General features: G+C 41.0%; 1 protein-coding gene and 1 pseudogene across 3 annotated transcripts in view; both read left to right on the plus strand.

Moving 5' to 3' along the window:
• Positions 1-25,737, plus strand: part of MAP3K15 (mitogen-activated protein kinase kinase kinase 15) — a 120,626-nt gene that overhangs the window by 4,035 nt on the left and 90,854 nt on the right. For all 3 annotated transcript variants that reach the window (XM_033106905.1, XM_033106889.1, XM_033106897.1), the window contains exons 2-3: positions 19,410-19,549; positions 21,948-21,971. In XM_033106905.1, the coding sequence (XP_032962796.1) occupies positions 19,410-19,549; positions 21,948-21,971 (164 nt within the window). The remainder of the gene's footprint in view (positions 1-19,409; positions 19,550-21,947; positions 21,972-25,737) is intronic.
• Positions 12,329-13,413, plus strand: LOC117024806 (eukaryotic translation initiation factor 5-like; annotated as a pseudogene).

Genomic DNA, 25,737 nt, shown 5'->3' on the forward strand with positions numbered 1-25,737 from the left:
TTAGCTATTAACTACTCAAATGTCAAGAATAGCCCCTTTGATTGAACCCTGTCCCTAACTGCCCTGGGGGTGTAAGTTATCTTCCCCTACCTGTGGTGACTGGTTCTGCCTAACTTCCCTCCTCTCTTAACCACATTTGAATGCTCCTTTCCTCACCTAGAGGCCCGACTTCTGAACTTTGTCTTCAGTTATGTTCACAGCGATTTGAAAACTTGTGAGGTATTGCCACCTACAACAGGAAATCCTTGCATTTCTGAACATTGATAAAAAGACCTAAACCAGGGCTTCTGTCTACAGATGAGTTATTTGGCTTTGTGCTAACCTGACGATACCCCTTTTCTGGCTGGCTTGTACCAGACTCATTTGGAGGATACAAAGTGTGGCAGAGATAGCTGGGTGACCAGGAGATTCATACTCCTAATTGTTGCCGGGAAGCGAGAACTACATTTTTTTCAGCACCTTTGGAGTTCAGATGGAACGGATAACTCGTTCTGGCCAATGAAATACAAGTACAAGTGATGTCTGTCACTTCTGGGCCAAGGTGTTGGTGTATCTAGTAGACCTTCCCATACTCTTTTGTCCCTTTCCATGGTCTCCATGGGAACCTTGGAGGCTCAGTGTAGAAGATGGCAGTGGCACAAGAAGGCAGGTGCCCGGGTCCCTGGGCCACTCTTTGGAGGATACTGTTGGAGCAGGAACATCCACTTTGGACTTTGCATAAGCAAGAGAGAAGCTTTCATTTAGTCAGGCTACTAAGGTGGGGTTGTTATAATGGTAAGAGAGTGCAACTTGGGTTATGAAAATCTAGCCCAACTGCTAGAATAGTGTCTCCTAGGCCATGCCTTTCTAAGAGAAAGTCAGGCCATGTAGCATCTCATGTAGTGGATCGTCAGTGTTTATCACATATGCTAATCGGGCTCCACACACTGCTGCTGTGGACCAAGAAAATAGAATTGAGATGCTTGGACCATCGGGTTAATACCAGCAATGGGAGGAGACATTTTAGCTTCTTTCCTGGTTTCACTGGTTTTGGATGCTAGATCATTTTTTTCCTTTTGTGTGAAATGATACTTTAGTGATTCTGTTAGTTTTGTCCAACAGTAACATTGGGCTTTCTGCAATATTAGGATATGTTATGGTTTAAAGTAAGGCCAGTTCTATCTAGTTTCATTTGCTGCCCTTTACGTGGGTTATGTCTAGCTTCCGCATCTATGATATTATTTGAGGATTCTTTTTTTTTTTTTTAAAGATTTTTATTGGGGAAGGGGAAGGACTTTATTGGGGAACAGTGTGCACTTCTAGGACTTTTTCCAAGTCAAGTTGTTGTCCTTTCAAACTTAGTTGTGGAGGGTCCGTTCAGCTTCAAGTTGTCCTTTCAGTCTTAGTTGTGGAGGGCGCAACTCAGCTACAGGTCCAGTTGCCGTTGTTAGTTGCAGGGGGCACAGCCCATCATCCCTTGCAGGAGTCGAGGAATCGAACCAGCAACCTTGTGGTTGAAAGCTCGGGAGCTCAGCGGCAGCCCAGCTCAAGATGCCATATTCAATCTTAGTTGCAGGGAGCGGAACCCACCATCCCATGTGGGAGTCGAGGAATCGAACTGGCAACCTTGTGGTTGAGAGCCCACCGGCCCATGTGGGAATTGAACCGGCAGCCTTCAGCGTTAGGAGCACGGAGCTCCAACTGCCTGAGCCACCGGGCCGGCCTTGAGGATTCTTTATTAACTTGATGTGGTGTATGACAATGCCACCAAGCATCCATATATTCTATGCCATTTCCTAATTTCCCTTGTAGTTAGCTTGTGCCCTTGTGACTAGTGTTGGCCAATGAAATGTGAGCATCATCAACAAGTGTCACTTTGAAAACAACTGAGGAAGTTAGACAGTTTGCCACCTCTCTCTCTCATTGCCTCTGTGATGGCAAACGTGAAGGTCATTTGTTCAAGATGGCAGTTAAGCCACTGAAATTTTGGTGATTTGTCTGTTGTGGCAGCATAGCCTAGCTTTTCCTGACTGATATAGCCCGCCATGAATTCTTCTAGAAATGAATGACTGCATCTCTCAGCTAGCTTTACTGGGCTTAATTCACAGGTGCATTGGCTCCCACTCAAGAAAGAGCCTTAAGGACGCCTTAAGAATTATAATTTGGTGCATACACTTCCCTCATTATTCTGGAAAATGCATCAAGTTCAAAGGAAGATGATTGTGGGACACGTGAGTTTGGTGGTTGTATAATATACATTTTACTTGACATCTATACATGGTCAGGAGACTGGCCAAATCTATTTCCAGCAGAATATAAGGGCAGTAGTTAGATATTGCCTTCTCTTACATAAGGAAACATTAATGAGTGAAATCATCAGCCTAGCAGTTCCAGTCAGAACCTAGGAGTCAGTCTTAATTCCACCCCTCCCTCATTGCCAAATCCAGTCTATCGCTTCCAAAATGGTTCTCAAATCTGCTTCACTTCTCTCTGGGTGCCCCTGCTACCATCTTGGTCTGAGCATTATCTTCTGTCATCCAGGTTACTCCCAACAGCTTTTTGACTGGTATCTCAAGGTTGGGTCACTCTTGGTAGGTTCCAATATATATCATCTGCTCAGAAGCCACTGTATCCTGGCACCGTCCGCCACCCTACAATCTTTCTCCGTTCAAAACCTGTTCAGCCTTCAGTGTCAGCTCTTCAAGGCCACTTTCACAGACTCCTGCCCTTCTCTCTGTCAGTGTCATGCACACTGAGGTTTGCTTTGCTAGCAAGTAACACAATTGTGATTTCAATAATTATTGATGTAATGATTGATCTGCCAGACTGTGAATTCTTCAATGGCAGGGAATCAGATGGAATTTTCTTTGCTACTCTTTGAGTGATTCCTAGGAATATCTATCCAGCTCCTTTTTAGAATAACTCTCAGTGGACACAAATGACAGTTTCTCATGTTGAGATGAAGCAAAATTTGTTTGTTACCCTCGATAGGAAATCAGAATGTGGTGTTCTGTAGAAACCACGTGGAAAATGGTGACCAGGCATAGATATAGTGTGATTGTGATTTTATTAAGAAATAAGATACATCCTAATGACACTTTTCTGGGTCTGGAACTTTCTCCTCAGTGGTGTATATCTAATAGAAGAGACTAGAACTCACACTGGACACACAGGAATGGAAATAGTGGTTTGAATTGTGTGCTGGTTCTTTTTGTCTACATTTTCGATACTGTATATTTTCTATAATGTGATTTTGTTGTAAACAAGTGCAGTGGGAGATGAAAGATGCAGTTGTAAGTCAGAAGCCTTCACCGTCTCCCTCTGCTGGAGACAGTGGCTTGGTGTGCTCAGTCCCAGGCAACAGTGACTTTATTCCCAGGGGCCAGACCACACGGGCCCCTGGATGGGCCTCAGCGGTCCTCTGTTGGACCTGGCTGCTGGCTTGCCCCTGAGGGCCCTTCCCTGAGCCTCCCTCGTTTCAAGCTGCTGTAACTGCTACTGACTCATCACTGAGCCTGGAACTTTCCTCAACTCTCAGTCATGTGGGCTGACTGATGAAAGAAGCATTGCACTTGCAGCATTTAACGGAGGCATTGCTATTTAGGCCTCGAGTGCATTTTAGGGTTGATACGGTAGATCTTTGTGGGCCGGCGTGCTACTACGTTATTGGCAGTGTATTACATATTTGTTACTGGGGCAAAATGTGTTTTCCCAGCAGTCAACTTACAGTCAACTTTCAGTCAACTTTCAGTTCTTTAGCAGTCAAATATATTTTTGGAATACAAGCCATAAGTTATTTTTTAAAGCCTTCTATGTACCAGGCTTTGAGATAGGCGCTGTTTAAATCCTGGTCAAATAATATAGATGGGGGAGGACTGAACTTCTGCAAAGCAAGCTGGAAAACTTTTGTTTCCCAATACCTTGCACAGGTTTTGAGCGATTGGGTGTGATGGGGTGTGGCAAAAACACCTGCAGTCCTTGGGGTGTGGTTGGCTGTGGCAAGGTGCAGTGCAGGAAGGAGTTGAGCCATGGACCTTGGCAGGAAGCAGAGTTCACTCAGGAATCGGGGTCTGTGGGAAGGCAGCCCAGGGGCCCGGCAGAATTGGACACGGGGTGGAGGGGAGGAGCATTAGATGTAAATGATTTTTTTTCCTCATTTTTTTTTATTATGGAAAACTTCAAGCATGTGCGTTACCCACCGCCAACTATTATTATTAACAATCTGCCACCTTTATTTCTTCTTTACCTCTACCCACTCACCACCCCATACTTGATTATACTTTTAAACATTTTAATGTAAAATTTGTACATTGAAATGCACAAATCTTAGCTGTGCAACATGGAGGAATGACTAAATCCGTGTAACTAAACCCACCACATTAAAATTTCCATCTGTCCAGAAAGTTCCCTCATGTCCCCTCCCACTCATTCCCCTCTCCACTCTCATTCCTGGCCCCAGGCAATAACGGATAGGCTGTCAGTACAGATTAGATTTGCCTTTTCTAGAATTTTGTATACATGGTCTCATACAGTGAGTACTCCAGTGTCTGGCTTCCTTTGAGCAGCGTGTTTTGGAGATTGATCCATATTGTTGCATGTGCCAGTAGTTTGTTCCTTTTTAATGCTACGTATTATTCCATTGCACGCATATACTAGTTGGTTTAGCCATTCTGTTGAAGAGCATTTGGATCGTTCTCAGTCGGGGGCGATTACAAATAAAGCGGCTGTGAACATTTGTATGTAGGTCTTTTGGGGGCAAATATTTTCATTCTTCGTGGGTAAATACGTAGGAGTGGAATGGTTGGATTGAAGGGTAGATATATGTTACACTATATAAGAAACTTACAAACCTTTTCCCAAAGCGGTTCCACCATTTTACAGTCCTAGCCCCGATGTGCAAGGGTTCTCTTGGCTTCCCGTCCTCCCCAACAGTTTGTATTATTGAGCTTTTCAATTTTGGCCTTGTGAGTGGGTGGTGTAGTGCTTTCTCATTCTGGTTTTAATTCACCTTTCTCTGATGATTAATGATGCTGAGCACCTTTGCATGTGCTTTTTGGCCAGGCGGATATCTTCCTTTGTGAAGTGTCTGTTCAAGCCATTTATCCATTTAATTGGATTGTCATCTTATTGAATTCAAAAAGTTCAAGTGCTTTGTGAGAAGTCCGTTTTGTGTACATTTGCTCCCAGACTGTGGCTTGCTCATTCATCTGCTTACTGGTGACTTTTGATGAGCAGAAAGTTTTCATTTTGATGAAGTCAAATTCAGGATACTGTTCTCTTAACGTACCTTTTGTGTCCTCTCTAACAAACCTTTGGCTACTTCCAGGCTGTGGTTGTACACATACTTTTCTGTGTTCTTCTAAAAGCTTTCTAGTTTTAGCTATTATATGGAGGTCTGTGATTCATCTCAAATTAAGTTGGACACAGGTGACTTTTGATAAACCAAGCCTGACACCTTGCCTGAAACATCTGGGAGCCGGGTCTTACCGCAGGATGATTCCTCCAGACACTTTGAGTCTAGTTGGCAGGACCACAGCTGCCTCCTTTTCATCTCACCATCCAGGAAAGTATAGGAAATGCCGGTTATTCTTTAAGAAAATTCTTTAAGAAAGGCCCTTCTGCTTTCTGGAGTAAAAACTGCCAAAACAGATCCATAATGAAATTTTACCAACATGTGTCCCATCATTGCATCCCACTGCTCCTGGTGATATAAGAGGCAGAAGGGAATTGGAAAAGAGGAAAGAACACTGGCTTTGTGGATCAGGTTTCAATTTTCTGCCCTGTCATTTATTGGCTGTGTGACTTTCGATAACTTACTTAGCATCTCTGAACCTCATTTTTAAAATCTCTAGGTAGAGATTCAAGCACAGTGCCCTGAACTTAGTAAGTGCTCAATAAATGTCAGTCTGTGTGCCTTCGTCTTCCTCTTGCTCCCACCAGTAAACAGACTAGAACCTCAGTATGGAAGGAAATGTGCTTTGTGAAATAGTAGACTCGGAGCTCAAATCCTTTGGACAGTCATTGTGTAGCAGAGTCACATTATACTCCTGAAATTGGTAAATAAAAATTTTCCAAAGTTTTGAGCTTGGAGATTCCATCCTAACTCCATTCCTGGTCCTGTGCTGAAGAATGGAGGTAAGAAAAAGGCATAAAACCCTGCTTTGCTATGCTCTTTATTTTTTCTTTGTGTTAAGGTATAGTATATATACAGAAAAGGGTACAGTCTTAACTGTACTGCTCTGTGAGTTTTCACGAACTGTATTCACTATGTTGCCCAGCACTTGGATCAAAAGAGTGAATGCCTTCAGCACCCCAGAGTGTGATCACTTCCGTTTTCCAGCCTGCTCAAGAGTAACACCTGTCCTGATTTCTCATCAACATGGATTAGTTTTGCCTGTTTCTGTACTTTCTATAAATGGAATAATACAGTTTGTACCTTTTAGTGTCTGGCTCCTTACATTCACCATTGTATTTGTGGGATTTCTCTGTATTGTTAATATAGCAATACTTTGTTCATTTTCATTTCTATTTAGTATTTCATTGTAAGAATATACTACAATTTGTTTTCTATTAAACACCTCAGTAGTTTCCAGTTTGAGACTATTATGAACAGCGCTGCTGCTAAAATTTTCTAGTGCTTGTAGGTTTTTTTCTTTTTGTAAAAACAGCTTTATTAAGATGTGATTCATCCATTGAAAGTGTACAGTTCCGTGATGTGTAGTATGTCCACAGAGTTGTGCATCCATCACCGCAATCTGATTTCAGGCCACCTTTATTACCCCTAAAAGAACCCCGGACCCGTTAGCAGTCATTTTCTACTCCAGCTCTTGACACAGGCACCCGTTACTTTATTTCTGTCTCTAGATTTGCTTTTTCATATCAATGGAATCATATAATATGTGGTCTTTTGCAACTGGCTTCTTTCCCTTAACATGTTTTCAAGGTTCATCCACGTTGTGGCACATATCAGTACTTCATTCCTTTTTTATAGCTGCATAATATTCTATTGTGTGGATATACTACATTGTGTTTGTTTGTCCATGCATCAGCTGATAGACATTGGGATTGTTTCCACTTTTGGCTATTGTAACTAATGCTACAAGTTTTTGTGTGGACATGTTTGCATTTCTCTTGGGTACCTACCTAGGAGTGGGATTTCTGGGTTGTATGGTAACTCTATATTTACCTTGAAAAGTGATTTTATTGTGATAAAAAAAACACATAATGTAAAATTTACTGTCTTAACCATTTATAAGTATACAGTTCAGTGATATTAAGTACATTCGCATTGTTCCGCAGCCGATCTGCAGAATTTTTCATCTTGTAAAACTGAAACTCTGTACCCATTAAACACTAACTCCCCATTCTGCCTGCCCACCCCACTCCTGGCAACCACCATTCTACTTTCTGTTTCTATGAATCTGACTGCCCTAGATACCTCATGTAAGTGGAATCATGCAGTATTTGTGTTTTTTTGTGTGTGTCTGGCTTTTTTAGTTTAGCATAATGTCCTCAAGGTTCATCCATGTTGTAGTAGTATGTGTCAGAATTTCCTTCCTTTTTAAGGTTGAATATTTCATCACATGGATAGACCACATTTTGTTTATCCAGTCATCCATTAATAGGCACTTGGGTTGCATCCACCTTATATTTAACCTTTCAGGAACTGCTCTCCAAAAGTGTTTTCCAAAGCAGCTGCACCATTTGGCATTCTCACCAGCAATGTATGAGAGTTTCAATTTCACCACGTCCTCACCAACACTTGTTATTATCTGTATTTTTTTAATTATAGTCATCCTACTGGATTTGAAGTGTTATCTCATTGTACTTTTGATTGTGTTTCTCTGATGACTAAGGACGTTGAATGGCTTTTCATGTGCTTATTGACTGTTTGTATATCCTCTTTGCAGAAATGTCTATTCAAATCCATTGCCCATTTTTTTTACTTGGGTTGTCATCTCATTATTGAGTTGTAAGAATTTTTTATGTATTCTGGAGACAAATCCCTTGTCAGATATATGATTTACAAATATTTTCTCCCATTCTGTGGTTTATCTTTAACTTCCTTGATACTGTTCTTTAACACAAAAGTTTTTAATTTTGATAAACACAATTTATCTATTTTTATCTTTTATCTCATCTATGCTGTTTCCCCTAAATTTTTTTAGTTTCTTATTTATCCTTACAGTGTTTCTTTCTATCAGTTGTCAGCAAGCTGCAACCTGCAAGCTGGTTACCTTTATTTTGTAAATAAAGTTTTAATGGACCACATCCATCAATCTATGGCCACTTTCAGGCTGCAATGGCAGAGATTGTGTGGCCCACAAAGCCAAAAATATTTACAGTCTGGCCCTTACCAGAAAAAGTTTGACCACTTCTTCTATGTAAATATAAGCAATATGAATATACATTCTTATTCTCCCTATCTTATTCAGAATGTACCGGACCAAATACAGTGTTCTGTACCTTTTTTTCCATTAACAGTTTAGCCTGGACACATTTCCAAATCAGAATGTGGGAATCTTCCTTATTATTTTTTCATAGCTGGATAATACTTCATTGGGTTGGACATATCATTGTTTATTTTACCAATCTCGTTCTTTTTTTAAGTGTGTTTTTCCAGGACCCATCAGCTTCAAGTCAAGTAGTTGTTTCAATCTAGTTGTGGAAGGCGCAGCTCACAGTGGCCCATGTGGGGATCGAACCGGCAACCTTGTTGTTAAGAGCAGCGCACTCTAACCAACTGAGCCACCCGTCTGCCCTGTACATACATGTGCGTTTAATACATGTATAGTTGTATTTATGATTAGGTACCCTACAGTGGCATTTGTGTGTTAAAGAAAAAATGTACCAGCCAGTCATTTTGGTAGATAGTGTCCGAGTCCTGTGTATGGATTATACCATTTTGCATATTGTCTTTCTTTGCAGCTTCACTCACAAAACAGACTGCCAGTCTTTTGGACTCTTGTTAATCTAATAGTTGGGTATTGGTATCTCAACTAGTTTTAGTTTGTATTTCTCTTATTCAGAGTGAAGTTGGGTGTTTTTCCATTTTTTCTAAGAGCTATCTATTCATGATACTTCCCCCCCTCCCTTTTTCTTCCTTTTGGTTTATGGGTCTTTGTGTGAGGGTCCTGATTTCTAGGAGATCTTTCTGTATTTTGGCCTAAACCCTTTGTCTTTTTTCTATCTGTTGTTCACATTGGATAATTTCTATTGAACTGTCTTTAAGTTCACTGACCCCTTTGTTTTCTCCATTCTTCTTGTGAGCCCATCTAGTGAGTTTTTTAGTTTGGTTATTATATTTTTCAGTCCAAAAATTTCTACTTGGTACTTCACTTTAATGTAATTGTTGACACTTTCTATTTTTCCTAGTCTTTTTAGGAGTGTTTGCCCTTCTTGGACAATTTTTATAATAACTCCTTTAAAGTCATTGTCAGATAATTCTTTTTTTAAGATTTTTTATTAGTTTCAGGTGTACAAAACATGGTTAAATGTAATGGTTAAACATTTATCATTTCTATCTCTCACACAGTGATAACCCCCCTCCCTCCATCTACTACCCCTCTGACATCGCATACAGCTGTTACGTTTCCACTGTCTCTATTCCTAATGCTGTTCTCCACTTCCTATAACTATACATATATGTATATATATAAAATTGTAGTTGACATTCATTATTGTTCAGCTTCAGCTTCAGGTGTACAGTGCAGTGATCAGGAATCTACATCATCCCTGAGGTGGTCTCCCTAATGAGACAAGTGTCCATCAGATACCCCTACAAAAACTTTACAACATTATTGATTACATTCCCCAAATTGACTTTCGTATCCCCGTGGCAATCTTGTGGTTACCGACTGTGCTTTCTAATCCCCTCACCTTTTCCCTTATCCCCACCCGCTTCCCATCTAGCAACCCTCAGTTTTTCCTCTATGTCTCTGAGACTGTTTCTGATTAGTTCGTTCCTTTATTCTATTTAGATTCCACGTATAAGTGAGATCATATGGTATTTGTCTTTCTCTGTCTGACTTATTTCACTTAGCATAATGTTCTCTAGGTCCATCCATATTGTTGCAAATGGTAAGATTTCTTTCTTCTTTATGGCTGCGTAATACTCCATTGTATAAAGGTACCACATTTTCTTAATCCAGTCATCTACCGATGGGTATTTCGGTTGTTTCCATGTCTTGGCTATTGTGTATAGTGCTGCAATAAACATAGGAGTGCATAAAGATTTTTGAATTGGAGTTTTGGATTTCTCCGGATAGATACCTAGGAGTGGAATTACTGGATCATAGGGTAGTTCCATTTTCAGATTTTTGAGATACCTCCATACTGTTTTCCATAGTGGCTGCACCAATCTGCAATCCCACCAACAGTGCACAAGCGTTCCCTTTTCTCCACATCCGCGCCAGCACTTGTTGTTTGTTGATTTATTGATGATAGCCATTTTGACTGGGGTGAGGTGGTATCTCATTGTGGTTTTTATTTGCATTTCTCTAATGATTAGTGAGGTTGAGCATTTTTTTCATATGTCTATTTGCCATCTGTATGTCCTCTTTAGAAAAACGTCTCTTCATGTCCTCTGCCCATTTTTTAATTGGGTTGTTTGTTTTTTTGGAGTTGAGTTGAGTGAGTTTTTTTTTATAAATTTGGGATATTAACCCCTTATTGGATATGTCATTGGCAAATATCTTCTCCCATTCAGCAGGATCCCTTTTTGTTTTATTGATGGTTTCCTTTGCTTTGAAAAAACTTTTTAGTTTGATGTAATCCCACATGTTTATTTTTTCTCTTACTTCCCCTGCCTGAGGGGATATATCAGTAAAAATCTTACCCCAGGTAATGTCTGTAACTTTCTTCCTATATTTTCTTATAGGAGTTTTATGGTTTCCGATCTTACATTTAAGTCTTTAATCCATTTTGAATTTATTGTCAGATAATTCTGATGTCTGTGTCATCTTGTCATTGGAGCCCATTGATTCTTTTCCTGTGTGAGTTGAAACTTTCCCAGTTCTTTAAATACCAAGTAATTTGGGATTGTATCCTGAACATTTTGAATATTATGAGATTCTGGGCCTGATATATATGCTGTGGAGTCTTGATATTTTTGCTTTAGTAGGCAGTTGGCCTAGGTGGTTCAGGCTGCCAAGTTCCGTTTCAGTTGTGGTTTCAGTTCTGATTTCAAAGTCTTTTCAGTGCTGTTTGGCTTTGTACTTTCCGATTTACTGGGACTCCCCTTTTCAGGTCTATGGCCAGAAAGCTGGGGCATTAATTATCCCACTCTGCCTCATACTTCCCACAACTGTGCCCATGTCTGAGGCCAGGAGTCTGAAGAGAGAAAGAAAAAAGCGACAGATTCACCATGCCCTCTCCTTGGGACCACAGCTCCTCCGATTAAAGCAAAAGATTCCCACTCTTTCAGAGTTCCACATACCTGTAGGCCTGCAGTGACACTGACTGTCTCTGCTGTCGTCTCTGTGGGATTGCAGGGGATGAGAACAGAGAACAGGAAAAAGAAGTGGAGAATTTCCCTCCCTCTCTCTGAGTATTAGAAGGCCCCTTACTGCTCTTTGAGCCAGAACTGGAGGGCTTCTCCTGGTGCTCCTTAGGTCCATACCCAAGACTCACTTCCGGGTTTCAGGCTGCCTTTAGTCCAAGCTGGGTACTTTGAAATCTGGTTGTCTTCTCCCATCGACTTGCCGCCACTTGCTTTTCATACTCCTAAAATAGCTATTCCATCCATTCTGTCTAGTCTTTATAGCTGCATTCAGGGAGAAGTAGGGTGAAATGTATTTATTCCATCTTACTTGGAACCAGAACTCAAACTTGTACCATTAAATTTTGAGATGTTTTGTCATGCGGTAACCAGAATATAATAAAATATCTCTGCATCTTTGCTCAAGCTTACCAATGAGCAACCACATGATTTCACTCATATGCGAGATACAAAACTGAAAGCAATAAAGGAACAAGACAAACAAAGAAACAAAACTCATAGACACAGACAACAGTTTAGGGGTTGCCAGAGGTTAAGGGGGGAGGGGGAAAGTAGAAGAGGGTAAACAGGATGTAATACATGATTACAGAAGGAGAACTGACTCTGGGTGGTGAGCATACAATGCAATATATAGATGATGTATCATAGAATTGTACACTTGAAAACTATATAATTTTACTAACCATTGTCAGCCCAATAATTGATAAAAATAAAATAAAATTATATGATCAATATAAAAAAGTTAAAAAAAAAGTGTCCTCAAGGCCAGCTGCATTATATCAGGCCAGTTCTGTCCTTAGAAGATGGTCTGTATGACTGTTAGGGTTGGGAGCAAAAGAAGTAGAATAAATGGAACAAAAGGAAATGAAAGTGTTTGATATCATAAAAGTGCTTGATAGGCCTCCAATGTATCCCTCCACATATCTTGGTTGTGAGCTGGGAGCAAAGACCATTTTCAGGTTTAGAATGACCATTGAATTGTTATTGGATCTCACAAGACTAAAGTTTCAAGACCTGTTGGATGGATTCATTAAAAATGTGTTCTCTGTCCTGAAAATGTGCATCCTGTACCCAAAATACTTGACATTGCTAAGGAATTTTTGTAAAGCCTGTAGCTGGTAAGGCATGCTTGACGCAAATCATAAACTCTGTGCGTTCATTCTCAAAGGACCACCTAAGAAAAAGGCATTGGTACATGGGAAAAAAGAAAAGGAAATGAGAAGGGGTAAGGACAAAAAAAAATGGCCCCGTATCCAGCAATGATTCACCATCATCATCACCACATGATCTCATCTCCTCACAAGCTGTGGGGACCATCACCACTCAGGAAGCTTAGAGCACAGAATGGATGAAATCAGCAGTCATGCAAAAGTATTGGCACTTAGTGATGGTCGTGAAGGAGCCGTTGATTTTGTTAAGAAAAAGAAAGAGGGTATCATTGTTGCAGTAGATATAAAAGCCATGTAAAAACTCTTGTGTTGACTGACGGTTCTTTTAATGAGACAATTAGAGACCAAATTTAGAAAGGTAGGGGCCATTTCCTACAATTTTCACTGTAACAGAAGAGATCAGTGGTACCCTCTTCAGAGTTTGCAGTGTGTGATAGCAGGACATCAAGCCTGCTCATCCCTAAAATTGCACACATCTCGAAGGCTATGTATGACAGACCTTTTTAGAAGAAGAGGTCATTAGCAGGTCAGAAAAGTCTTCTAAGAAATATGTCTCAAAAAGTTTTGCCAGAGAGTCATGTCAAAGCAGATTCCTTTATAAAAGGGTTGAAGGAAGCTGAAGAAGAACCTTCCGGTGACGAAGATGAAAATATTGAAGTGGTGTATTCAAAGGCTGCCAGGGAGCCCAGAGCTGGAATTGGGGAGTGTGACATCACAATGGTGACAATGATATTGATACCATTTAAAGTGATGGACGCACCCTAGCTTGCAGTAAAATGCTGCACTTTTTTTTTTTTTTGCCTTGTTAGCTGGAAAAGCAACATATACCCTCAAAAGCTAAAGTGACTTAACTCATACTCTTTATATTAAGCCCAATGAGTCCACTCACCTCAATGAGGAAACATAGTTTGCTTATATAGGGCATGTTTGAAAAAACGGGTAGTGGACATATCTTGATCATACTTACAAAGTTATAAAAATGATGTATGTTTTGGTCATTCTTACAAAGAAGATATTGGGAAGCAAAATATGGGGGACCAGAGAGAGGCTCCTGATGTCTCAACTCTCCCCCTTCCAGCTGAAACTTGAAACTCAAAGCAACTCGTATCTAGCCAGTGTGGCCCATGGTAAGGATTTGTGGACCTCCTGACACTGAATTGGTAGTGTCTCTTCCTTATGAGATTGGAAAATTGGATTTAAATGACACTTCACAACATTCTTTTCATTGACTTGCCCTCAAATACGTTGAAAATGAGCAGCAGTGGATAAAGTAAGATCTAAATTATGGTTAGCGTTGGTAGAGGTGCCTCATATCTGGTAAATCGGGGCTCTGTTGTTTTTAGGTAGCTTTTAGATGGCCAACGTTGCCACAAGTCCATTCAAATGTTTTTTTAATGTCTTTGGCAGGAAAATTATTCTAAAACCTAGTTCTTTTCATTTAGACACAACCAATCTTACTTATATTAATTATTTCTTTTTTTCTTCCAGGGTTGGGATAGATTTATAGATAACCTAAGATATGCTTAAGACTGGCATGAGTCAGTACAATCACAGAATTACTATATGGTAAATCATTTGCCATCATATCATTTCGTTGACTGATGTTTTGCTTTAGAAATCAGGTACTATAAAACCACAGTAGAAAATTACAGTTTTATTTATTATAAAACATTTCACAAAAATAATGTTCAAGATACAGTGTTCAAAGGTTTTAATGAACTAAAATCCAATATATTGTTCATCTTTCTTATTTCATATTGGTATGTCGTGAGAGAATTTTAATTGATTCTTAAATTGTTAGAAGGGCACTTTGATTTTAAATTCAGACATTTTTTTGCTAAGAGTAGATTTTAACAGGAGCCTTGGCGTTTTGCAGTCCTTGATGTGGTATCACTTCTAAGGTCTGTTAAACCAAGATAGGTAGAGGGAGTGTGTGGTCCTTGGTCAAAGAGAGTGGTTTATCCTATGCAGGCTGTCAGTAGAAACTGGAAGTTGGGATGGTTGCTGGGAGCACAGGGAACATTTGTAAATGAAAATCTGAATTTTATCTCTTTCTTTTTATCTGTGATCTGTTTGCCTAAGATTCAACTTAATAAATAAACTGTTTGCCCCAGGTGGCTCGATTTCAGAGAGTGAGTCTGGAAAGGAGTAAGCCTCAGACGGGCCCTGGGGAGCACAGGACTTGGCTGGGTTCTAGCTTGTTGTGCCCTAGCTGTGTGACTTGAGCTGAATCTGTTACCCAATTTGAGCTTCATTTCCCCACCTGCAAAGTGGAGCCAATACCTACCCTGCCTGCCTCACAGGGTGGTTCTGAAATTCAACCAAGATGTCTGTGGAAATGTTTTGTAAATGGCAAAGCAAGCAACCATTGTGATGATTAAAGCTTTTAGGTAATTTGTGGTCTCTTTCGTAAAAACAAAACAAAACAAAAATAACCCCTCGATTCCTCATATATAATAAAATTTCCAATCTGTTTTATCATATTTAGCATTTATGGAATCTGCTAAATTAGTATCTTAGAAGTTCTAAAAATAAGCCAGTTGAATATTGTGGTGGTGTAAATCCTCAAAGTAAACTCGGTATACTGGCCTGAGTGACAAATGTCAGGCAAAAATGTCAACTTTCGGTTTGAGATAATTTTCCTATTGAACATGAATTCCTCAGAATTTTTTTTTAAGTAGCAATATCAACTTGTCCTATGTTAATCAGGCACTGGAAAGTCTATCCCAACCCTCGGAGGAGGTGGTGAAGCCAGTGTACAGGTCCTAGCACAGAACCTTCAGAAGGCAGTGGAAAGAAGGAACTGGTGTCACCAGGTGAAAACTTAATCTCCTAGGTGATATACTACACCAGGCTGCAGGTTTCCTACAAAAATGGCCTGTATAACTTGGAGGCTGCTGTCCTTCACCCCTGCCTGCACTCCTCCTCACCCCTCCCCTTTGTCTCCCTCCCTTTTCTGCCTTTCCTTTATTAACTAATTATAATAGTCCCCGGGGCTGTGGAATTAGCATCCATGTTGCCACTTCTTAATAGCATCACTAGGAAACACATCCTTTTTAATTTGAGTAGGTAATAGAGTCCAGGGAACAATCACATAGGAAGAATGTCTAATTTATTCGGCTGCAGTGTGATTTTTGACTCCAAGCAAATGTCTGTGGGGAACAGTTATCCATTAGAGATGAATTAACCAGGCTGGATTGTAAAGTGGTTCCTCAGCACATACATTTGTCCTTTCTTGAGCAATAACCTCTAAAGGGTGAATGTGGGTATGTTAGTCTCCTGTTTAAAACCCTGCATGATTACTTTTTGGGGAAAAAAAATTAGGTAAAACATCGACACTATGGTTATTTATTTTTCCTTGAGTTCTCACCTTTTAGTGACATACACTGAAGTATTTGGCGATGAAATGATGGGATATCTAGGATTTGCTTCAAAATAATGTGGAAGGGGGTAGTGTGGATGGCAATGGAGATGAAACACGGCTGGCTGGGAGTTGATCATTTTTGAGGGAGGTGAGGGGATGTGGGAGTTTCACTATACTGCTCTGTGTGCTTTTATGTATGAGGTGTGATCAAGAGATACGGTGAATGTTTAAATAAAAAAAATTTCATTACAGTAAAAGACACATGGCCATTAATCCCCCTCAAAATACTCCCCCTCGCTTTGAACACACTTATCCCATTGTTCTTGCCACTTTCTGAAGCAGTTCTGGAAGTCCTCTTTCGTGTGTGTCTTTAGTTGCACTGTCATGGCTGCCTTGATGTCTTGAATCATGCTGACTTTGGGGAAGAGCCAGAAGTCACACGATGTCAGATCCAGTGAAGAAGGTGGATGAGGACACACTGTAATGTTTTTATTTGACAGAAATTGCCGTACCAGAAGCGATGTGTGACACGGAGCCTTTCCCTGTTGTGATCACAAAACACAGTGAATGCTGCTGCCGAGTGCCATCCAACAGAAAGGCAGGGATCTTCAATACGGGAAGCGGCGCGTCGAACCTTAGTAACAGTGTGTGACAAGTTTTAGCTTGTTTGGTGCAGTCAGTCGGGAGTGAGCTATGGTTGAGAGAAGGTGTGTTTTAAAGTGTGCTGTCAATCATCCTCCATCATGACAATGCTGTGTGTCACACATTGCTTCTGGTATATGGCAATTTCTGTCAAATAAAAACATTTTGGTGTGTCCTCATCCACCTTCTTCACTGGATCTGAAATCATGTGACTTCTGGCTCTTCCCCAAAGTCAGCATGATTCAGGACATCAAGGCAGGTATGACAGTACAACTAAAGACACACACGAAAGAGGACTTCCAGAACTGCTTCAGAAAGTGGCAAGGACGATGGGATAAGTGTTCAAAGTGAGGGCGAGTATTTTGAGGGGGATTAATGGCAATGTGTCTTTTACTGTAATACATGTTTTTCATTTAAACATTCACCGTATTGTTTGATCACACCTAGTATATTTATAATTTTACATAATACAAAGTAAAAAAAAAAAACCACAAGAAAACAACACTGCCATAGGTTTCCCGTTGCTTCAAGGTAGAGTCCAGCCCTCTTAACATGGCCTTCAGATTTCGTCACTGCCTGGCACCTGCTAACGCTTGCAGGTTCATTTTCTCAGGTGTTCTGGTCCCATGAAATTATTTGCAGTTGCCCTAACACCTACACCGTATCTTACCTCTGGCCCTTTGCACTTGCTGTCTTCTCTTTTCTTCCCTTTCCAACGCCCCATCCTCACCCTGATATGCCTGCCTTACTGTTAGGAGCCCTCAGCTCCCAGACAACATCACTTCCTTCAGGCTTTCCCTGACCGGCCTCTGCCTGAGTGTGGGTTAGGCAGCCTCCCAAGGGTGCCTCTGGCATTGTGTCCCTCACTTTAGCCCTCCTCACCACGATTCTAACCACCCCTTCCTTCCTGTCATCCCTGCTGTATTATATGCTTTTTTGAGGAAAGGGATTATGCTCCCTTCACACTTCTATCCCTGGTACTTAGCACAATGCCTGGCATGCAGTAGGCAATCCATAAACGAGAGAATGAAAGGCTTGACCTCAGTGCCCCCAGAGCCTCTGTGCAGAGCCAGCTGTGCCTGGTGCTGGTGTGACTTCTGTCTGCTGCCTTGTTTTTTCACACCCCTGTTCACCTCACCTCCACTCTGTTTCATTGGGATTTTCAGTGACTCCCTAATGAGTCGTAGTAGCACAGACATGTTTGGACTTCACTTTCCAAAATCTCTGCACGTGGTAGGGAGGGTCCAATCAAACTGGGAGCTTTTATACTCTCTCAAAAATGACAAGTTTTGAAATGGTTCCCAATGCTACTAGACATATTTAAGCATACTCCTTATTGGTGCAATATGTTGCTCCCCTGTTTTGAATAGGTCTCTCTAGGAAACATTTCTAGGGGTATTTGATCTACATTGTCAAATTGATGGTGGACATGTGAGCCAGGAGCACGGGACAGGAATGTTCATTGCAGCAGTTTGAAGCAGGAAAGAAAAAAAAAGGAACGAAATGTCTAGACAGGATGGATAAAGGAATTGCTATCTCGTCATCATATAATGGAATGTTATGCCAAAGTGGAAATGCATGAACTAGAGCTAGACAAAAAATTGGTGGTATTACACCAAAGACAGCACATTGAAAAATACGTGCGTGTGATACTATTTATATAAAGTTGAGAGACGTGCAAAAGTAAACAATAAACTGTTTAGGAATACATACATTGCAATATATACATCTTTGTGCAGGGAACTGGTAAATACAGAGATCAGGACAGAGGTATTCTCTGGTCAGGAGGGAGGAAGTGTGACTAGACAGCGGCGGCACGTGGGGTTCCAACAGATAATGCTGTGTGTCTTGGGCTGTGTGCTGTGTGCATGGGTTTTCATGTCATTATACTTCATATATAAGCTAACTATATTCTTTGGATGTGACATATTTCCTAATAAAAAATAACATTAAAAATAAATCCACCAGCAATGTTTAAGTGAGGCTACATTCCCAGCATTTGAAGAAAGAAGAGTTTTTGGTTTGGGGCTTTTTTGGGTTTTTTTGCGTGTGTTTTGTTTTGTTTTTTAGATTTTATTGGGGGAGGGAAACAGGACTTTATTGGGGAACAGTGTGTACTTCCAGGCCTTTTTTCTAAGTCAAGTTGTTGTCCTTTCAATCTTAGTTGTGGAGGGTGCCGTTCAGCTTCAAGTTGTTGTCCTTTCAGTCTTAGTTGTGGAGGGCGCAGCTCAGCTCCAGGTCCAGTTGCCATTGTTAGTTGCAGGGGGCGGAGCCCACCATCCCTTGCGGGAGTCGAACCGGCAACCTTGTGGTTGAGAGGACGCACTCCAACAAACTGGGCCAACCGGGAGCTCAGCGGCAGCTCAGCTCAAGGTGCCGTGTTCAATCTTAGTTGCAGGGGGCACTGCCCACCATCCCTTGCGTGACTCGAGGAGTCGAACCAGCAACCTTGTGGTTGAGAGCCCACTGGCCCATGTGGGAATTGAACCGGCAGCCTTCGGAGTTAGGAGCATGGAGCTCTAACCGCATGAGCCACTGGGCCGGCCCTGCGTGTGTTTTTTTAAAATTCTTGTTGCTTTTCTTCTGGAGTTCACAGAGTAATTTTAATCAAATCACTCTTGACTTGTGTTTTACCTGAAAGGCTGATGGTAGAAATACACATTGAAGTAGCTCCCCACTGGGGATCATCAGGAAGTAGGTTAAGTAGACAGATCACCTGTCTCCCCCACACCATGTCTTTCCTTGTTCATCTCAGACGTTGCCGTGGTGGACATGAGTGATGTCTCCAGACAGCCTTCGCTCTTCTACCATCTCGGAGTTCGAGAAAGCTTCGACATGGCCAATAATGTGATCCTGTATCATGACACTGATGCTGACACTGCTCTTTCATTGAAGGTAAGGGGTATTGTTTACCTTTTCCTGAATACTTTATTCGGGGAAAGCAGTATTATATGTTCAGTTGAAATAATAAAGATTTGCTGTGCAATTCCTTCCTTTCCACCACAGGTTCTAACTCACACAAATGACTTCCTAGCCACTATGTGAGCATATGTGCTACAGATGTGCATTTGCAGGCAACCTGAATGTTTCCAGGCCCATTAGGGAAGCAAAGCCCCAAATTCCTGTTAGTTTCCATTGAAGCAAACACACCACTCTGAATCCTTTCATGGACAATTTCATCCAAACCTACACAGTAAAGCAATCATTTCTCAAGTGGATAATAATAAGAAAACATTTAACAGTTACCAAAATGGGCAGAAAGTTTTAGCATAGATATAATTAGTATTTAATGTTATTTTTCCCCCAGTTTAAAGCAGAGTAAAACTGAAAAGTTGTCTGTTCATGCACAACTCAGTAATTATCGAGAATTTTTTAAATGTATTTTTGCAAATTTAATACAAATTCTGTTTTTGATAGAACTTTTAAAACATGCTCATATTTGTAAAATGTGAATGTCTAAACTGAGTTACTACAAAATTCAGCTACTAAATTAATGTTACCAGAGGGTAAGGGGGGAGGGGCGTGGTAGGGGAGGGTAAAAGGGATCCAATATATGGTGATGGAAGGAGAACTGACTCTGGGTGGTGAATACACAATGGGATTTATAGATGATGTAATACAGAATTGTATACCTGAAACCTGTGTAACTTTACCAACAATTGTCACCCCAATAAACTTTAATTTAAAAAACTAAAAATAAATTAACATTGCTGAATGTCTTAATGTTGGTCGGACAATCCTGATTTGTGTCAAGTCTATTTCAGGAATAAAAGATTAGCTTTTTTACAGCAGTGTTACTCAACCTTGATTGCACTTTAGAATCACTTGGAGAGGTTGTAAATATCCCAGTACCCAGGCCACACAACAGACCAATTACATCACAGTCTCGAGGGGATGTTTTTAACCTCCTGAATGTGCAGCCAGGGGTGAGAACCAATGGTTCAGAGTTAGCTTTCACAGGCATCATTTCTAAACGTCCAGTTCCCTTAGCATTAACAATTGCTGGTTTATAAATAACACAATTTTGTGATGGCAAAGTTGGACATTTTTGTTTGTGTTTCTTGAGATTTAATATTAACCGGATTTTTCCGGGTTCTATAATAATTTGGGATTATTTCATGGTAGAAATACCACCTGCTTCAGATATGTAAACTGTATGTATTATATATCACATACACTTTACATAGATGTATGCCCTGTACTATGTTTTAAGAAGTCATTCATATGACAGTGAAAGAAGAAACTGTTTCATTGTTGTACTGTACATTGTAAATAGTTTCACAAAAGGCTATCAACCAATCTAATTTATTTTAGATATTTAGATTTTTTTTCTTTTAGTGATTTTCACTAAAGTAGTTTTGCTTGGAAATATTTAGAATTAGAAAATATGAAAGGGTAGATTATTAAGCCATATCTTGATGAGAAACATGAAATTAGAATGTATTTTTTTCCAATTCAGTGCATTTTATTTTCCTCAGCTGTGCCTTAATGAACTCCTCTGGAAAGTCCCATGACCTAGATAAGTTTTCATTTTTAATGATATGGAAAAATATTTCCTAAAATGGAAGTGGGTCGTCAGTTATATCTGATGCCAGAAGGAGCAATCTGCACTTGACATCAGATAATAGAAATCTCAGAATATGTAAAACACGTTTTACGGGCAGCTGTTTAATTATGTTTTCTTTTTTCGGCAAATGTTGGCTTGCAGTGCATAAATGATACAGTTGAGGGCTGCATAACCATTGTGCTAAGTTAATTGACTGACTAAAATTGTCACTGAATTTGAAAGTTCCTAGACAATTGTAGTAAGGTGTCAGGAATCCTACCAGCAAGCACCCTTTTGTAGGAAGGCTGGCTGTGGCGTGGCCTGCAGCCTTGACATTGATGAGAAGCAGTTCAGACCCAAGGATGCCACGCTGCTTCCCATGCCCTTCCTTGCTGTCACTGACATTCTTCACTGGGAAGGCACGGTGTAGGGCACTCAGAGCCCCAAACTCGAATCTCAAACTACCTCGGGACAAAAGCATTGCCACTGCTATGGGAAACTCCTCACATAGCCACATATGCCCCTGAGTAGTTCCAAAACTAACCAATTATGATACATTTTTCCTTAGAACACGCATTTTACAATTGTCAGAGGCTCATCCTATTTGACACTTTTGCAGGGGAAAGTTTCAGCTGATTAACTCTTGCTCTAAGTGGGTGCTGGATGATGGGCTGGGGCAAAGTACTTGCTTATGGAAATGAACTGTTTTGGAAAAAAGCTATGTTTGCCTTTTCTTTGTCTTTTCAGGATATGGTAACTCAAAAAAACACAGTAAGTATTATATTTTTATATTTTTAAGTTTGTAAATGTAAACATGTACACGCTTGCCTGAAAAATCCCGCAGATACCAATGTGATTTCTAATCTTGTTGGTTGTGTTTCTAAGGGGAACAGCTAGAACTCACTATCCCTCAAGCTGCCAGCTAGCTCAGTCCCCATTCAGCCATTCAGGATGTGGGGCAGAAGGCAAGGTCAGGCAAGTGTACTTTGAGCCTCGTACCGTTTGGCTGTCTCCTGAACTGGGTCTCTGTTCCTGTGGACCGCCAAGATGCACTTTTGCTGGAGCCAGTGTCCCGCCCCGCCCCCCGCCCCACTTCCCACCAAAGTTTCCCTAAAAACAGACAAACATGAACTTATACTCCAGTTAGGATGGCAGCCTAGCCCAAGTTCCCTGCCACAAGCTGAAAAGAAGTGGGGTAGAATTCTATTCCTTCTGTCCTGTTTATGTGTTAAAGTCTCCCGATTTGGCTTAAAAGTTCCCTCAATGGCATGTGGATGATGCTGTGTTGGTTTGAATTGTATAATGAAACCCCAGCCTCAAAACATTTCAATAAGAGCATGTCTTTAGAAATTGTGCCAGGATTATCCTGTACCTTTGAATGCCACCCCCCCCCCCCGGCCCAGACCCATGGCTTTTGTGCTTTGAGAAATTGTGACCTACAGCAGGGACAGTTCTGCATCCCTTTCCTTTGGCCTTCAGCCTCCTTCCCTCCTTGTAGAAGAATAGAGCCTCCGGCTTCTTTTGCTATTCCAGCTAGAGTTCCCAGAGGGAGAGGGAGAAAAGGTCCCAGGAGGTAGAGTTCTCCTGAGGGTGCCCTCCACAGAGGGCCAGGAGCTCCAGGGTTCTCCAGGACCCAGGCAGAGCTCCTTACCTGAGGTGGAAGCCGCGATCCTCCTTCTCCAAGTCAGAAGATGAAGTTCTAGAAACAAGGCAAGTGGTATAGTTTATGTAATTACCACTGCAGCATGGATTGAACAAGCTAACCTATAAAATAAGGCATCCGGGTGATTTTGAGTTCCTCTCAGGAAAAGAAATGAGAAGCTACGGCACTTCATTTTGTCCCATTCACATACTGATATTGTCTACTCGGAGGGTCTTCCCTGTTCTTTCTAGATCTTGATTTCTTAACTTACCTCCTTCATGGACGCAGAGGGAGTCCAGTCAAAGAAGATTGGACCGGGAGGCACAGGTTGTAGCCCCAGCTCTGTCTCTAAGGAACTTTGGGTGGTCATTCCACCCCACCCCCGCACCAACCATCAGTGTCCTCATCAGTAAAATGAGGTCTTTTTTTTTATTGGGGAACAGTGTGTTTTTCCAGGACCCATTAGCTCCATGTCAAATCATTGTTTTCAATCTAGCTGTGGAGGGTGCAGCTCAGCTCCAAGTCAAGTCATTGTTTTCAATCTAGTTGTGGAGGGCGTAGCTCACTGGTCCATGTGGGAATCGAACCGGTGACATTGGTGTTATGAGCACTGTGCTCCAAGCACTGAGCCAACTGGCCGCCCTAACACGAGGTCGTTTTGGTCATAGACAACTTCCAGCACTCGATGTCTGTCATTCCATATTTGTCGCACAAGTGAAAAGACGTAAGTTGGATTTAATGCAAGGAATGTCTAGGAAATAGTTATTCCTTAAAACAAGAATTACATTAAAGCAAAGTGCAAGGAAGAAAACTCTTCTTTTTCCATCCTGACTTGAATATATCAGGGTCTGGAAGTATTCTAGTCTTGCAGGAGACTTAGTGTCATTCAGTTCCCATTCCCCTATATACCCTCCCTTCTGGTACATTCTTTCTCTTCTAAACACCCAGGAATTCCTTCACATTTCTGGTTAATTCTAATTATACCATAGCATCATTCTCCTTAAGTTTTTGTTTGTTTATTTTTTAGGAATGAACTTATTCTAAAGGATTTGGCAACTAATCTCTCTGCTAAATTTGGCATTACTTTAGAATTCTGTACCTGGTACTGGTTGTCATGCTTGATGGGGTGTGAAAATTTAGAGCATTCAGGAAAACAAAACAAAGAACCAGAGGTGGCTGAAAGGGTAGAAAATCACACCTAAGAGGAAAGCTTGAAGGAAAATGAACATTGAAAAGTATTGTTCATGGTCATTTTCAAATGTTACCCCCCTTTGGAAAGTACGGAGACAGTTATTTCTTCCACTTCAGATGCCATGGAAGTAGGGTGAACTTAAAAAGGGTTGGGATCAGCAGAACAGACATCTCACAACTAGTGGTGACTACACATTGAAATAGAATATCAAAGGAAATCAGATGACTTTTAAAGAGAATCTGCTCATTTGTCCCATCCATATGGATTGGGGTAATGCTGCTTGGGAGCTGGAGTCTGGATCGTGCAACCTGAGAGGTTTTGGGAAAGAATCTGATGAAATTGTGGGTCTGATAATTGGGCAGCTTTTTTTTTTTTTTTGAAAGAAAGAGATATAATCGTAGTTGGTGAATTCTAAAGTCCTGTGAGTCAGGTGTACAGATTAAATGCCACACACTGAAATTGCAGCTGGATACTTGAAGTGATTTATAAATATATGGAAACCAAGATGCTTTGAGATCTCTGTCTTCAGGGAGCCATTTTCAGTTTCTAGAATTGTGCCTGATGATGTATTGAACTTGGCTTCATTTGATAGCGGATGGTATAGTCAGGGTTCTCCAGAGTAACAGAACCAATATGAGATACATGAGAGGTAGATGGCGATATCTATCATGAGAAATTGCATGACTTTGGAGGCTGAGCTGTCCCACGATCTGCCATCTACAAGCTGGAGACCCAGGAAAGCAGGTGCTGTAATCCAGTCCTAGTCCAAAAGCCTGAGAAACAGGGGAAGTGATGCTGTAAATCCCAGCCTGAGCCAGCTGTAAATCCCATCTCAGAGAACATGAGATGTCTCAGCTCAAGCAGTTAGGCAGGAAAAAGGGGGTACATTTCTAATTTCTGCACCTTTTGTTCTGTTTAGGCCGCAGCGGATGGGATGATGACCACTCACAGTGGGGAGGGCCATCTGCTTAACTGAGTCCACTGATTCCAATGCTAATGTCATCCAGAAACACCCTCAGAGACACACCCAGAATGATGTTTAATCTGGGCACCCCATGGCTAGTCATGTTGACACATAAGCACAGCACATAGGCACATTGGCTTCCATTTCTAGGAGCACTTGCGTTGCAGGGATATAAAGAATGGGAGGCCAATCTCTAGGCTTCAGGCTGGACCAGAACCAGACCTGCAGCCATTCTGGGCTCTTCTGTTCTTTGGAAACACAGTATCACCTTTTGTGCTCACTTCTTTTGCAGATGATTCTCATGTTCCAGGTTTGTTTGTTTTTTAAACTCTTTATTTAGGTATAATTTACGTACCATAAAGTTCACCTGTGTGCATACAAGTCAATGATTTTTAATGAATTAGATTTATGCAGCCATCACCACAATCCACTTTTAGAGCATTTCATCACTGCCCAAAATACCTGTTTGCAGACAATCCTTGTTCCCACCCCCAGTCCCAAACAACCATTAATTTGCTTTATGTCTTGCAGATTTACCTTTTCAGGACTTTTCATATAAATGGAACCATACAGTAATGTGGTATTTTGCTTCTAGTTTCTTTCACTTAGCATGATGTTTTTGAGATTCATCCATGATGTGCAATGTATCAGTATGTAGTTCTTTCTCTTTTATTGCTGAGTGGTATTCTATTATATAGATATTCCACATCTTATTTATCTCTTCCCCAGTTGATGGACA

This window comes from Rhinolophus ferrumequinum, chromosome X (genome assembly GCF_004115265.2).
Source record: "Rhinolophus ferrumequinum isolate MPI-CBG mRhiFer1 chromosome X, mRhiFer1_v1.p, whole genome shotgun sequence".
In the NCBI taxonomy this organism is placed as follows: Eukaryota; Metazoa; Chordata; class Mammalia; order Chiroptera; family Rhinolophidae; genus Rhinolophus; species Rhinolophus ferrumequinum.